The 16215-nt window shown below is 36.4% G+C and overlaps 2 protein-coding genes across 3 annotated transcripts; one reads left to right on the top strand and one right to left on the bottom strand.

Annotated features, from left to right (window-relative positions):
• Nucleotides 1–4986: 4986 nt before the first annotated feature.
• slc25a24l (solute carrier family 25 member 24, like) lies at nt 4987–11578 on the bottom strand. Of its 2 annotated transcripts, none has more exons than XM_026206804.1 (10): nt 11208–11578; nt 10968–11094; nt 10720–10807; nt 9856–9967; nt 9236–9394; nt 7906–8043; nt 7701–7808; nt 6437–6604; nt 6089–6227; nt 4987–5585 (listed from the first exon to the last, which is right to left on the bottom strand). In XM_026206804.1, exons 1-10 carry the CDS (start codon nt 11328–11330, stop codon nt 5401–5403), a joined length of 1347 nt encoding a protein of 448 aa, XP_026062589.1. In that variant the 5' UTR covers nt 11331–11578; the 3' UTR covers nt 4987–5400. The 2 variants fall into 2 exon arrangements, with proteins under 2 accessions (XP_026062589.1, XP_026062590.1); XM_026206805.1 differs by having other exon boundaries at nt 6089–6162.
• A 1023-nt stretch (nt 11579–12601) lies between these two features.
• dnajb4 (DnaJ heat shock protein family (Hsp40) member B4) lies at nt 12602–16184 on the top strand. The gene is made up of 3 exons (XM_026206808.1): nt 12602–13069; nt 13525–14102; nt 15219–16184. The coding sequence occupies exons 1-3, from the start codon at nt 12859–12861 to the stop codon at nt 15450–15452; spliced, it is 1023 nt and encodes a 340-aa protein (XP_026062593.1). The 5' UTR covers nt 12602–12858; the 3' UTR covers nt 15453–16184.
• The last annotated feature ends 31 nt before the right edge of the window (nt 16185–16215 follow it).

Here is a 16215-nt window from a genome sequence, read left to right as displayed (position 1 = left end):
AAAATTCACTGGAGGAAAAAGTTTGCGTGGCCATCGTCAGATTTGGAAGTCGCTCCAAATCTGTATATTATATATTTATTCATCACACACAGAATGATATATTTCAAATGTTTATTTATTTTAATTTTGATGATTATAACTGACAACTAAGGGAAATCCCAAATTCAGTATCTCAGACCAATACAAAGAAAATTATTTTTTTAAATCATGGCCAACTGAAAGGTATGAGCATGTACAGCACTCAATACTTAGTTGGGGCTCCTTTTGCCTGAATTACTGCAGCAATGCGGGGTGGCATGGAGTCAATCAGTCTGTGCTACTACTCAGGTGTTATGAGAGCACAGGTTGCTCTGATAGTGGGCTTTAGCTCTTCTGGATTCTTGGGTCTGGCATATCGCATCTTCCTCTTCACAATACCCCATAGATTTTCTACGGGGTTAAGGTCAGGCGAGTTTGCTGGCCGAATAAGAACAGGGATACCATGGTCCTTAAACCAGGTACTGGAAGCTTTGGCAATGTGTTTAGGTGCCAAGTCCTGTTGCAAAATGAAATCTGCATCTCCATAAAGTTGGTCAGCAGGAAGCATGACATGCTCTAAAACTTCCTGGTATACTGCTGTGTTGACCTTGGACCTCAGAAAACACAGTGGACCAACTCCAGCAGATGACATGGCATCGAAAACCATCACTGACTGTGGAAACGTTACACTGGACCTCCAGCAACATGGATTGTGTGCATCTCCTCTCTTCCTCCAGACTCTGGGACAATGATATCCAAAGGACCTGCAAAATTTACTTTAATCAGAGAACATAACTTTGGACCACATAGCAGCAGTCCAGTCCTTTTTGTAGAAAGACGCTTCTGACGCTGTCTGTTGTTCAAGAGTGGCTTGACACAAGGAATGCGACAGCTGAAACCCATGTCTTGCATATGTCTGTGCGTAGTGGTTCTTGAAGCACTGACTCCAGCTGCAGTCCAGTCCACTCTTTGTGAATCTCCCCCACATTTTTGAATGGGTTTTGTTTCACATTCTTCTCCAGCGTGCAGTTATCTCTATAGAGCATCACAGTCCCACCCACAGCCCGAGAGCGCTTAGGTGCCGGAAGTAAATTTCCCATTCATTTCTCCCATTGACTTTTGGAAAAATCTGTATCTAAAGAGTTTTAGAGCATGTCTGAGGATAACCAGCTACGGCTGAACTCATAAGCATACAGCATATCATTTCGAGTGAAAAAACGAAGAGAAAAAAAAGAGGCAAAGGTACAAGACTGTGTACATATTTTCATTCAGAGCGAAGGAACTACTCATCCCATAAACCACCGCGCATCACTGAATTCGACTGAAGCCACAACCGCGAAAGAGCCTTTTGAGCGACTTCCAAATCTGACGACGGCCACGCGAACTTTTTCCTCCAGTGAATTTTATTTTATATAGTGAATGTGAAGTTAATAGCAGTTCTTTCAGTATTAATCGTGTAAATAAATAGTGTTTTATATAGGTATCGTGTATTTTATATTGTGTGCATGTGTGAAAGCGGTTAACGATAACATCAGCAACATGGTGCAGTGCTTTGTACCTGACTGCAATCACCGCTCAGTCATCAAAACATGTAGTTACCATTAATTATTACATAAATGTTCAGTAAATGCACAAAGAGGTATGTTTATAGGCTAAATATTGTTTTGACAGTGGCATCATAAAATGCTTGATATGACTCATACCATATGAAGGCTACAGTGGCCTAGCTAAAGTGGACGATAATGCTATCTATCGTTATCAACCTCTCTGCAATACTCACCAAAACTTTGTAGGTTTTGTCCCTCATGCTGGCCCTTACAAAACCCACAAGCTGACCCTCGGACATGCTACACTCAACTAAATGACCTGATCTGAAGTGGTTTTCCTCCTTGAAAAAAGCCCAAATTCAACACAGGTTTTTATTTTATTTTATTTTTTTATTAATGATCTTCAGTCTTCAAGGACCTTCGCAGGGTTTAACCAGACAGTTACACGAGTTCCACCAATCAGATGCATCACTGTGGGATTGTTCAGGATTGTGGGTAATGAAGTACGTATCCAAGACATCGCGAATAAAAGGCATTTATCTCAAAACAAAGTTAGTGCCCCATGAACTTTTTGCGTTTATATGAGCATATACTATCGCTTAGTATAGCCGTAGCTGGTTTTAAGTCTACCATGTATGCTTATGTTTTTATGGCTTATACCCCAACTCTCAATGGAGAAATTGTATTGAATTCTTACTTCCGGCTGTGGGCGGGACTGTGATGCTCTATTGCTTGTACACTTTTTTTCAACCACATCTTTTCATCCCCTTTGCCTCTCTATTAATGTGCTTGGACACAGAGCTCTGTGAACAGCCAGCCGCTTTTGCAATGACCTTTTGTTTCTTGCCCTCCTTGTATAAGGTGTCAATGGTCATCTTTTGGACAACTGTCAAGTCAGCAGTCTTCCCCATGATTGTGTAGCCTACAGAACTAGACTGAGAGACCATTTAAAGGCTTTGCAGGTGTTTTGAGTTAATTAGCTGATTAGAGTGTGGCACCAGGTGTCTTCAATATTGAACCTTTTGACAATATTCTAATTTTCTGAGATATTGAATTTGGGATTTTCCTTGGTTGTCAGTTATAAACATCAAAATTAAAAGAAATAAACATTTGAAATATATCAGCGTGTATGTAATGAATGAAAATAATATACAAGTTTCAATTTTTGAATGGAATCGGTGAAATAAATCAACTTTTTGATGATATTCTAATTATATGATCAGCACCTATATTACCCGCCCACTGGTTGTTTTTTTTGTTTTTTTTTTCCGTGTTGGACTGAATGAAAATGCTAATTAATCCTGTGCCACTAGGTGCTGCTTTAGGTTCGGGAAAAATAGCAGTTTCCCTGGTAATGCTGTTCACAAACTAGCACTAACACAGAATTAAGGTCTTTGCATAAAGAGTCAGAAATTTTCGCATGCATTCTTTTAGTTTTTTCGTATTTTCTCGTATTCACCACCCTTTCCTATCAAAATGCATGCTACTGATGTGAAAATGCAGACGATGCAAAAAATTTTTATGATGGACGAAAGTTTCGGAGGCAGTGTGTAAACATGATTGACACAAATTGAGGTTGTATTTATTTTTCAACTGCAAAAATTTTGGACTACAGTGTGCAAAGGCCTTTGACGCGTACGATCACACGGGTGTGATTAGAACTTTTAAATGTGTCACGTCATCAGCTGCTGAATTTTAAATCTGCTTTCCCGCTTTGATTGGCACTGATCCAGAGACGGACACCTTCAGTGTTTTTAAGCATGTTTATTTCATTTTTTATATATTTTTAATTACATTACAGTCACACAAATAAATAGCAAAAACTACATGTATTTTAGAATCTTACACTGATCTCTATAAAGTAACCTTTCAAACATATAATGAGGTTTTATTCACATCGAAAACACAATGTTTAGATATTGCTAGGTCTGTTCCTCTGCCAGTTTGCCAGTTAATTTTTTTTTTTTTCGGGAGGAGTAGGTGAGCTTATGCCTCGTAAATTTAGAAGGCTTCTACTCTGACAGTTGTAAACAAATAATGGCAGTGTTATGAGAAATCGACACCTATAGGACCAAGACAGTAGCTGTTTTAAATGCCTGATCAAAAGTTGTCTCGGCTTGTTGTATGGCTAATCAGAGGTAAAATGGTAAAATAATTTCACGTAATTTAAAAGACATTAATGGTCATTATAACGAATTTCAAACAACATAAATCAAAGTCCGATTTTGCAGTAATTGGTCTAAAAATAATACCCATTAAAGTTCGTTGAGCCAATGGGATGATCAACTTAAAATTACACAAAATGAGTTGAACTAGCCATAACACAAAAAATTTGTTATTAATTAACACATCCTTTTTGCTTGACTCCAAAAGAGTTTATTAGGTCAGTAAACGCAAGTCCTAATGTATCTCCACATTGATGTGCTCTACTATCAATAGGGAAAGAACTCACCTTCATGCAATTCAGGATGAACCTAATGAGAGGGCTGCTAGAGGAGTATAGCACATCCCAATGTCCATCCAAAGGGGGCCGTCCTGCTTTGGAGACTCCTCTGCGCCTTACAGCCAGGCATTTTCCATCTGAAGTACCAGGCGACACTGCAAGATCTGCCTCTCCAGTACAAGCTGGAGCAAGCAGATGCGCCTCACTAATCGGTCAAGTCACCACAGATTAGCATCACCCAAAGGAGAGGTTTGAAAAAAAAATGTTAAAAATAGTTTGGGAGTCATTGAGCAAGTAAGGTAAAAATAAATCCATATTATAAGACAATGAAAGTGTTTTTTGACCTTGCATGTCAACCTGTTGTTGGGGACTCCCAAAACCAAAATATGAACCTATTATTACACATAATATGGGCACTTTAATGGAAACTTTAATAGTCCCCTGTGGGTCTCTGGTATACTGTTGTCTTCTATTGGTGGTATGTAAAAAATAAACCACTAAGCTCATGTCCTCATGCTAAAAAATTTGGCTCACCTATGTCCTCTTTCTCGCTCTCTCTCTCTCTGTGTGTGTGTGTGTGTGTGTGGATTATTGTGATTTTTTTGTCAGCTGTTTGGACTCTCATTCTGATGGCACCCATTCATTACAGGGGATCCATTGGTGAGTAAAGTGGTGCAATGTGAAATTTATCCAAATTTGTTCCAATGAAGAATTAATTTACATTATTGGCAGAACTATTCCTTTAATATTTACAAAATGTTTAGATCACAAGTTTGAAGTCTTTCTCTCTTTTTTGGGAGGGCTCATTTTGTTCTCACTAGCTCACTGCATCTCTACCCAACTTTCATACCTGTAGTTTGGTTCTTTTTTTTTTCATTCAGTACAGATATTGATAGGGTAGACTGAGTACTGTTTTAACAGGTTTTATACAGAGTAAAACAACATTCATATACATCCAGGAAGGGTGTTAATGGAATTTATTAGCATATGGAGCTTAGCATAAAAGGAAATATAAATTAATAAAGGAAAAAAATGCCAGATTTTATAAAGCTGAATATGCCTTACAATTTAACACCGGTTCTATATAGTGATTAAGTTTATAGCAGCAAGCAAATAAAGATTTCTGATGTCAGGAAGGTTGGAAACATGGCAAAAAACCATATTGTAATCTGTGAAATACATATTTACCCAATAAAGTGCTGCAAATATGAATGCACAATACAGATACTGTGCTTGTGTACTTGAAATGTGATACTAAGATACTGATACCATAGTCATAAGTTGTTACCATAATAGATAACCCAAGACTCTATGTAATCTAACATAATTCAAATGAATAAAAACAATAAATAAAAAAGGTTCATGACATAATTCCTGAAGCATTATTCAACATTATAACAATGAAGAAAGCAATATCTCAAATTTTGAGGTCAGGGTGTAATTCAGTAAGGCACAAGGAACCGCTCTTAGAAAGCTAGCACCCATTCCATTATAAAAACCTCTGACTCCATATTTCTCATAGATTCCAAAGAGTCCTTGAAGAGCATCTGTAGGCTTCTGTGAGCTTGAACAGAAAGCTGAAATTGAGTAGGGAAAAAGAAAACAATAAAGTGGTCAAAAAATAATAATAATTTGTAAATGCTAAAGAAATTCAGAAGACAAATGCTGTAAAACACATCTGCACAGTCTGGGACTGACAATTATATTTATACTATTTAGTATCCTTGAGCTTACTTCACCAGTTTGAATACTCTCTGTATGAAAGAACAACTGAAGGTCAAGCTTTTTGCTGTTTTGCCCTCAAATCTTTGAATAATGCTTGCCACCACAGAGAGAGTGTCTAAAATGTTTAAAAAGTAGCCACTTTTAACACTGGGAAGTCTAAACATCATTGAAAATGCTAACAAGTTAACAAACAGTGTTATTAAAGTGTTACAGTGTGTGAACAGAAACTGTATTTAGTGCTCTAAAACAAGACTGAGAGCTATATTCTAAGATGAGGAAAATAACAATGTACATGATTCTACAGCACAGAAGACATTTATTTAAGTAATTATCATCAGTTCAGGTTAACGTTCACCTTGAGCTTGCTGGTGAGTTCGGATGACAGCAAGAGGGTAACTGGTGGCCTGTCCTGATGCAAATGCTGCAAAACTGAAGAGGAAGAGCTTGGAGTCACTGAAGTGCTCTGAATCGTGTTTAACCCAGCTCATTATTGACTGCCAGAGGAGAAAAGTTTCATGTTAATGACTGATTCATGATTGGAATAAAATCTAATAGTTTAAGTTGACTGAAATGAATCACTATAATTGAACATTTTCTTACTTTATTACTTATATAGAAGTGGCAATAATCATTTATATTATTACAGTGAAATAATATTTAGTAAAAGTGCAGTAAAAATGTAGTAAAATGACAGTACAGTTACCTGATGAACTGCACATTCCACTCCAGCATAAGGGATCATGCAGAGTATGCTGGGTTTGAACCCTCTGTAGAAAGCTGCCACAGACTCGTTCTGGTAAATCAGCCTGGCACATCCCAAAACTCCATTGTAGGTACCACCAGTCTGGAGATTGAGTCTAACTTTCAACACCTGCCATGAGAAGAATTCAAAAATGAGTCAGCAAATTAGTGTTGACCTAATTAGTCACAATTGTGGATGTTAGTCAGTTTGAATGCATTCCATGTCCTGTTGATGAAAATGACTATAATATCGAACGTAATTGTATGTAGGAATTAGGTGACCACTTTTATGACTATATTCATTATTGTGACTGTACATCTCACTGTATATCTCACAACTGACTCTTTATCTTTCATAATTGTGAATTAATGTTTCAGAACTATGACTTTATTTGGCATACTTGTGACTTTGAAAACTTGTTGTGACTATTTCTTTCAAGTGTAATTATAGCAATCAAGGCACATGCCGTTTCTTATTTTAAATGTTTTGTTGCAAACAATGTCATTTTAGAAACTGTGAGATACTATTATAATAGTTGTATTAATATTTTGAATATGATTTTATTTTATTTATTTGTTTTTCATTTTAATATCAGTTAAGGTTTTAGTTGTGCTTTGGCTTTCTTGTCTATATTTATTATCTTTTACATAAGTTCTCAGCATTTTTTAATTAACATTTATTTTATTACAAGTAACAAAATCATTATTTATGCTTTATGTGTTCTTTTTTGGTAACAATTACAGACGATTAAATGTAGCAGTTTCCTTTGCTGTGCATTTAGCTGTTATATGAGGCAACAGGCTTGTGTAACAAAGCTACATTACACATCATTCTCTGTAGGAATTAAGCATGAAAATAATGCAACACAAAGATAAAGAATCAGTTATACAACTAATTTGCATCCATATTCGATCTTTATGTTGTTGTATCCTGCCTTGTTGAAAATTAAATTAGAAAGTAATATGATATGAATATTTCTCAATGTGTCAATTGTGTTCTGAAAAAGAAAGAAAAGATTATGACTACAACTGATTATTGCTGAATTATGACTTCAAGGATTATTGCCTTAGTGTTACTGGTTATTGCATGAGAAATTCTTTGTAAAAGTTCAACTTCTAGATATAAATGATGACGGATATGACAACTACACACTTTCTTCCACAAACATTTCACAAACAACACCTCTAACAGTAAGGAACTCCAACCTGTTGTGTCACTGTGATACCTCTAAGGGGTAGAACGCAGCATGTGCCACGGCCCCTGACACACAGCCCAGACCAAACCTTTCGTGGACTGAAAGACTGTCCCTCTCGCCAAGTGTGTACATCCTCATCTGTAAGGACAGTCAGATAAAGAATGTTCATGTTTGAACATTTGTGTTCATGTGAGCGAATGTGTGTGTGTGTGTGTGTGTGTGTGTGTGGGCACACCTGGGCATAGATGAAGCACTGAAGCGTTGATTGTGGTGTTCCTTTAAGAACATTCACAGCATTTCCTTGCCACAAGGATCTAAAACCTCCAGTGTGCAGCTCTCGGAATCCCAGAGACACAGCTTTAGATCCAAAAACCTGTTTGGCAAATTGGACTGTTTAGGCTATTATTGTCAGATCAGACGCTCGCAGTTTTACAAATTAAATATATTGTGATTACACTGAATTGAATTGAAATACAAAACCTTTTCTAAACTAAAGAATTCCTCTGAGTGTACTTTTCTTGAGACTTTTGATTTAAAAGATCTAACAAAATTCAAAATTAGCGTTTCTGTATGACATTGTATGATTGTATGATGACATATATATATGACATTGCAATTCTTAATGAAATCATTCGGCTGGGGAAGTCTGACAGTATCTATTAACTTTTTTACCCTGCTCGTCTGGGTTGTCTGGCCTATATGTAAACATACATTTTAAATGTATATTTACATCTATTAATTTAGCAGACACTTTTATCAAAAATGACTTACAGCTGAGGATAACAATAAGTGATTCCATCATAAAGACACACATAAATGCATGAAATACATTATAATAAACATTACATTACAGTGTCATCATCATTTCTTGTACACTAGGTGTATCTTTAGTTGCACTAAGACTATTTATTTATTAATCATACTTTATTTCCTTTGATTTTACAACCAAAATGGCTTTTCACTTCTGAAATATTTAACCCTTGGTCATCCTGGACCCCAGGTAAACACTTGTGTTATCTCTTACAATTAGGCTTTACTCTAACTAACTCTAGGGTTTAAAATTAATCCTGAGTGTTCATATGCTGACATTCACAGCTAACATTTATTCCTATCCATGTTCAAATCTTATTTGCACTGTCATTGATTGGACAAATGCATCACTTAACCTGTTTGCACAAAGCACTTTTTCACATTATATATTGCCGACTGCTAATCCAGTTTTTCCTGAATAGAGATAAGAACTAAAGAGTATCTTCTTCACTCCAGTTTATGCATTTTCCATCACCATTTAATATTTTCCCCCATAAATGCTGAAACGTTTATACAATGTATAAATCCTGTTCCAGAGCGGGGTTTCATAACCCCAGGAATTACAAGTCACCTTTATTTATATAGAGCTTTTAACAATATAGATTGTAACAAAGAAACTGAACAGCATTAAATAAGAAAATAGGGTGTCAATAAAGCAAAAAGGCAGTTTATCATTGAATTCAATGATGTCATCATCCAGCTCAGTTCAGTTTTAATAGTATCTTTTTTTTTTTGTCATGACTAACAAAAAGTACCTGAAGTCGTGTCTTTAACAGATCTATTGGTGCAGTCACAGTTCTAGACACAGCATCTGCCAAACCTGCGGCCAATATAAAGTTCCCCCAGATAGACAGGTCAGTCTCCTGCTGGGTTAACTCAACAGGCATAGAGCGGCTCTCTCCTACATCAAACACCTAAAAAGACAACATCCTTTTAGAAACCTGCTTATGGACATTGCAGATTAAATGTATACATGCAAAATAGTAATAGTTAAGCTAAAAATGACAATTTCATCTTTTACTCGTGTCCCACTTATGTACAACTTTTCTGCAGAACACAATGATTTTTAGATTGAAATCTCCACACAAAGTCTACATACAACGTTTGAAGCTCCAAAAAGCACATGTATAAACATAATTCATACGGCTCCATTGGTTAAATTAGTGAATGCCGAGGCAATTTAATCACTTTTGGGAGTGAACACACCTAAATGTCACTCCTGAAGCTGAAATATTTTGTTTGTGTTCTGCAGAACAAATAAAGTCTTACACATCAGAGATGGCACTGGGGATGATTAAATACTGAGATAACTTTCCTTTTATGTGAATTATGACGTTAAATGAATTTCTTAAGTATTTAAAAGCTGTTTTTTCACCAGGTTATGTTTCCAGGAAGATACCAACTCTCCAATGTTTTCTGCTGGGTTAATGATGACGTGCTTGAGGAATTCCTCCCAGTTTACCGTCATAGAGTTGTCTTCATCCATCCTAATTACAATCAGAATTTCACATTAATAATCTAGCTTATTAATAACATAATCAATACAAATATGCATGCATGTCATGCATTTAACTTAACCCAATTCATCTATTTTTTCCCCAAACATTTAAATATCCAAATGATGTGTCATCAGTAGACCAAATTAAATAATATATTTATTTATTTATTTATTTATTGGAAAAGCTAAATTGCGATGGGATAATGTGTGTACTAAATTATAAATTTCCTGCACTCATAAAAATTGTTATATATCTTAGCCCAGCTATTTTAAAACATTCAAATTTTACTATTATGCATAAAATAGCCATTAAGCAACAATGATATAAATACTCATATAACATACAAAATAATACAACCATTAACATATTTTTTGTAACATACATCACCAAATGTTTATATTGGTGCTACCAGTATTACATCATTATCCCTCAACAAAACTGACTATATGTGAATTCATATATTAATACTATACACCTCAAAGATAATATGTACCAAAAATCTTTCTCATATTTTTATGTCAACATACTTTACTAGCCTGTTGTTTCAGAGGTTTGATGCACCATCATCTTCTCATGGTGCAAACAGGAAATAAACTGCTTTGGTCATTTGATAGTTTGATAAACCTGTAGGCTATATGTCAAAGTATCTGCCTCATTTAACACACATGGGGTGATCTTGATGTTTGTGACTTGGTAAAATATTGCAAATGTGAAGGCAACACCATCATCAGGCGTCTTACATTTGAATGATCCGCTTTGCATTGGGTTTTGATATGACCAAACCTAATTCCTTAAACAGAGACATTATATCCTCCAGGTCAATGGATCCTATGTAAAAAGAGAGATTATACAAATAAAGTTTTTCCACTTTCTTGTTACATTGTTTTGTGCACAAATAGCACATTTTACACTTCTAAACAAAGACCAGATATAAAACATAAAGCTGTTTCAAACAAAAAAAAAATTATATTTGTCACAGACAGCTTACCACATTTATTTCTGTCAAGGGCATGGAAATCTATTTTCCATTTCTTCTCTTTGTCCATCATGTAAATAAGAAATTCCTGATAGCTTAGACGTCCATCCTCATTTTGGTCATAACTGGACATGATAGCCTAAACGAAAGAACTGTATTTACTGACAATAATGCAATCGAGATACATATGCATACTTTTGGCTACATCTCTACAAATGTGTCAGTATGTAATTCCACACAAAGAAGTCTTACCTGAACCTTTTCACAAACTGGTTCCACACCTATCCTTCGCATTTCACTCTGCAGCTCCTCTGTAGATATAAACCCGTCTTTATTCTTGTCGAGTCTATCAAATAAGCCGCGGAATTGATCCATGGTTAGTATTGTTATCCAATGTAAGAGAAAAACGGTCGTATTTAAATTATACGGAAATAGATTTAAGTAGCCTAAGTATATTAGTTTAATTTGTGGTGAATGACTGTATTTTCACCTTATTTACTCTAATGCTGAGTCACATCTCTCGCCAGAGAATGGAGTAATGCGGTGGTCTTGAATCAGCACCTCACAGGGAAAATGCATGCTATACCGACGCTAACCAGCAGATGGAACTGTGGCGCTGTTACATGGATAAGAAGTGCAGTCAAAATTGTAAAGTCAAGTCAGTAGGCCTATTGTTTAGACCAAACATGGTTATTACTGGTTATTTCCTGTATGTTGTTTTAGACTCGTTATCTTATATTTTTTCAAAGATTGCTTCAAGTATGCAAAGCAGGTCTGAATGAGGAGAAGGTTGAGATGGGGAGGAAACTGGATCTTTTTCTGGCAGGCTACCACCTGCCAGTGAAAGATCGAACTACTATTCTTAGAGAGGTGCCTTTTATTATCTCATATTTTCCATCTATTTTCAGAAAATGACGTCTAATAGCCTGCATTCATAGCAACTTTGATTACTAGCTGCAACATAATTGTAGTATTACAGTTTTAGCATAGGTTAAGAAATGCTGGGTCTGACTTTGAGGGCTATTGTTTTATTATTATTATTTCATTTTATTACTATTGTTTTAGTCTAAAGGCTTCTAAATTGAAATCAGGTTTTCTTTAATCGACATACAATAAAAAAACAACTGAGTCAGGTTACAGACATAGATAGATAGATAGATAGATAGATAGATAGATAGATAGATAGATAGATAGATAGATAGATAGATAGATAGATAGATAGATAGATAGATAGATTATATTTGATTTATGCTGTTTATTTAGTAATGTTTTTAACGTACGTTTCCCTGGTAGAGTTTTGTGTTTGTTTAATACTCTGTGCTCTGTCTATTATTAGCCGGTGTTCATGGAAAGTCCAACTTTGATGAACTTCATCAAGAGATCAAGTCATCAGATGTTTTTTTGTTTGTTTTTTTACCACGTGTATTATTATAATGTTGTGAATATATTTTAAGGCACAAATCAGATTTAAGTGGTTCAAGGTTGGTATAATAACATTATCACCTACTGAAATGTAGCCTACATTATGAACTATAAAATATCCAGCCCCTAAAATGCCCTCCCATGAGCTTCATCAATAGATAGATAGATAGATAGATAGATAGATAGATAGATAGATAGATACTCGTGCTCGAGTGAATTTAGATGGATCTGAAATGGGAAATGACGTGCCTCAGCTTCTAGAAAGCACACTCTTGATTCCAGAGCTGCAGTGGTACAGGGGAGGGAGCAATGGCTATTTAAAGAGGGTAAAATAACACAATCTTTAGCGCTGAGTAACCGCCTCCAAACAGACACGACAGGATCATAACGGTTTAAAGAGGCAGGCTTTGACACGGTAACCACGACGGTGCATTGTCTTTTTCAAGAGACAGACGGATCCCCGGGAAGCGGATAGGAGAAAATGGGCAAAGATTATTACAAAATATTGGGAATCGCGAAAGGAGCATCAGACGACGACATCAAAAAAGCATACAGAAAACAGGCTCTGAAATGGCATCCTGACAAAAACAAGACAGCCAACGCGGAGGAGAAATTCAAGGAGGTCGCGGAGGCTTATGAAGTTCTTAGTGATCCAAAGAAACGAGAAATATATGACCAGTACGGCGAAGAGGGTAGGCTTGCTTCATCTCTGTAATATCCGTAAAAACAACGAAAATGTGAATGCTTAATCCTTCTGTCTGTTAATCTCTTAAATGTAGCCTATCGGATGTACAAGTAATGAAAACGGATTCTCGGGACATTTACCGAACAGTATAGCCTATCAATACAAAGTTGACCATATGGTTTATTTTCCTTTCCAGTACCCTACTAACACAACAGCTATTTAAAATCAGCAAAAGCCTCTATATGTTCTGTATTTAAGCGTCGAAATTGCATATGTCACCGCTGATATTAATTAGGCTCTGGTTTGACGTGCGCATGATTTATGTGTGTTTGTTTATTAAGCATTCTGCAGTGGGATGCATAGTAATTAAAGCCTTTAACCTCATGGCCCCTGTGGCCTATATCTTCCTCAGTTTGTTTTCCAGAAATAAAACGTGTGTTTTGTAAAATCTGTGCATTTTAGGCCTTAAAGGAGGTGGAGGGGCAACCGACGGGCCAGGAGGCAACTTCACCTACACCTTCCATGGAGATCCTCACGCGACGTTTGCCACGTTTTTCGGGGGAGCCAATCCTTTCGAGATGTTTTTTGGCAGGAAAGTCAATGGACGAGATGACGATGACATGGAGGTGGACGGAAATGACCCCTTTGGTCCTTTCACGAGTTTTAACATAAATGGATTTCCACGCGAGCGGCACGTTGGTCAGGGCGGCCCGCCGCGCAGAAAACAGGACCCCGCGATCCACCACGAGCTCCGGGTGTCTCTAGAGGAGGTGTTCCACGGATGCACCAAGCGCATGAAAATCTCACGCAAGCGCTTGAATCCAGACGGCCGGACCTTGAGGACCGAGGACAAAATCCTCACTATTGAGATCAAGCGTGGGTGGAAAGAGGGAACCAAAATCACGTTTCCACGCGAGGGTGACGAAACGCCTAGTACTATTCCTGCCGATATTGTGTTTGTCATTAAAGACAAGCCCCACGCCCACTTTCGCCGAGAGGGGTCTGATATCGTGTACCCGGTCCGGGTCAGTTTGCGCCAGGTGAGAGAATGCCCCTTAAAAAATAAATTTGTCATCTATCTATCTATCTATCTATCTATCTATCTATCTATGTCTGTCTATCTATGTCTGTCTGTCTGTATGTTTATTCATATGACTGTAAATGTGTATCCCTCTTTCCATCCATTTATCTGACTCCAAAAGACAATATAGCCTGTAGATAATAAAAAAATACATAATATAGATTTTCACCTTGTGAATTATATGGCAATTCATTATTTTTACTTCCAATAAATGTAATTTAAACAGTATTTTACAGTAAAATTAGGCCTACGTGCATTAAATGTATACCTGTTATTAACCACATTAAATGCAAGCAAATTTTCCACAGTTAAGGTAGGTACAGTAAGAAGTACAGTTTAGCTTGTTAAATTGCCAGTTAACATGATTTTACTGTACAATTTTGTGTCAATTAAAACATATAAACACTTTTACAGTCTATAGACCTATCTAATATGTGCAGGATTGTATAAGGCAAGCTTTTATACATTTGCCTAGCTAGAAAGAAAGGAATGTCAAATTCTTTGTGTGAAATCTTGTCTCTTACATAATGCAGTTTGGACAGGAATCAGCTGTTGTGAGATGCCAGGAAAGGAGCTCGCTCTCTTAAACTGTTACAGGGCCATCAAGATGGACATATATGACAGAATCATTGATGACAGTGCCTGTGTCTGTATATGTAAAGACACAGAGTGGCCATCAAACCAGTAAAATATGCTTTCAGGCTGTTGGATGGGACATATTTGGGATGTATTTTTGCTCATAATATCTGCAGTATAGTATATGAAAGATTAAACTAAACGAATGCATATCTAAAAGCAGGTTCAATTCAGTTACAGAGTTACTGTCTCAGAGTTGAAAGTGTCTCGCAGCAGGCATCCGTTAAAACATAGTCAGTCATTTTTTATGAATGGAGAACAATGTCAAATTTAGATATTCCTATAGTAGTTATGCAGTTATGAACAGTTATTAATACTAATGATACTGGTTTTATGTGTTCTTTCTCTTATAGCATATTTAAAGTTAAGAGAATACTATTTAGAATATTATTGTAAAGTGTTACCAATATTTCTTATCCTTTCTAATCTTTGCTCATAGTCATTGTGTGGCTGCTCTGTCACCGTGTCGACGATAGATGGTAAAACGTGCAATATGAAGATAACTGATGTTGTCAAACCTGGCATGAGGAAGATCATTGCTGGACAAGGACTGCCATTCCCAAAGAACCCGGAACAAAGAGGGGACCTTATTGTGGAGTTTGATGTGAACTTCCCTGACAGTCTGCCATCTAATGCCAAGGATGTCCTGAAACGACACTTACCGGTCTCATAAAGTGAGCTTGGACAGACTTTTGTGACATTTCTACATGAACAATTCAGTCCCCTTCATATATGACAAATCAGATTTTGGGAATGTGCAATTTCTATTTTTTATCTAAATGTGTGTTAAATATATGTGTGTGTTTGTTATATATCTGATACATATACATGAATTATGTTGCATGCTTGTGAATGTCAGTGACAGTGCCAACTCAAAGTGCAATCGGTGTCCAGTTAGTTACAAAGTTATTATTTGAATTGTGCAGTATTGAAAAAAAGTGTTTTACAGACTAAATTATACAGATCTATTTGTTTGCCTTATACAAGTAGATCCCATCTGTACTGACAGATAATGTACTGTTATTCTTTCTAAATGCTGATAAATATGATATATAATTTTAGTAAATGATGCAGTGAACTGTGATGGTGCCATGGATACTTGCCTTCATTTGTGATATTTAGCAAGACTCTACTAATGCCTTTTAAGATCTGATTCATCAGATTCTATTAAATGTGAGCAACGGACTCACATAATGTAGCTGTCTTTGACAGAGACCAAAAATTTGGTTTCTTGTGCTGTTGGTTCTTAGCATACCATGTTTATTCATGGAAAGTTTGGAAAGCGTTTGCATTATTAGAATTACTTTATCTTACATTGACTACTCCTAGTGCATTGTGTTGATAGTCTCTCCTTAAATCTTTATGATACAATTGAATAAAATTGTAGGAGGTGCAGAACCCTCAACTACTGTACATGCGATTCATTGAAATATCCG

This window comes from Carassius auratus, chromosome 27 (genome assembly GCF_003368295.1).
Source record: "Carassius auratus strain Wakin chromosome 27, ASM336829v1, whole genome shotgun sequence".
Classification (NCBI taxonomy): Eukaryota; Metazoa; Chordata; class Actinopteri; order Cypriniformes; family Cyprinidae; genus Carassius; species Carassius auratus.
This window is presented reverse-complemented; position numbering and strand designations above follow the sequence as displayed.

Bases quoted from the DNA above. Each gene is read 5' to 3' on its own strand.
- slc25a24l (XM_026206804.1), bottom strand. From the start codon at position 11,330: ATGGATCAATTCCGCGGCTTATTTGATAGACTCGACAAGAATAAAGAC. The intron at 9,395-9,855 runs GTGAAAAAACAG...TTGTCTTTTTAG, and splicing joins CTTCCTGGAAACATAACCTG to GTGTTTGATGTAGGAGAGAG. The intron at 6,228-6,436 runs GTAACTGTACTG...CTCCTCTGGCAG, and splicing joins TGGAATGTGCAGTTCATCAG to TCAATAATGAGCTGGGTTAA.
- dnajb4 (XM_026206808.1), top strand. From the start codon at position 12,859: ATGGGCAAAGATTATTACAAAATATTGGGAATCGCGAAAGGAGCATCA. The intron at 13,070-13,524 runs GTAGGCTTGCTT...TGTGCATTTTAG, and splicing joins TGACCAGTACGGCGAAGAGG to GCCTTAAAGGAGGTGGAGGG. The intron at 14,103-15,218 runs GTGAGAGAATGC...CTTTGCTCATAG, and splicing joins TCCGGGTCAGTTTGCGCCAG to TCATTGTGTGGCTGCTCTGT.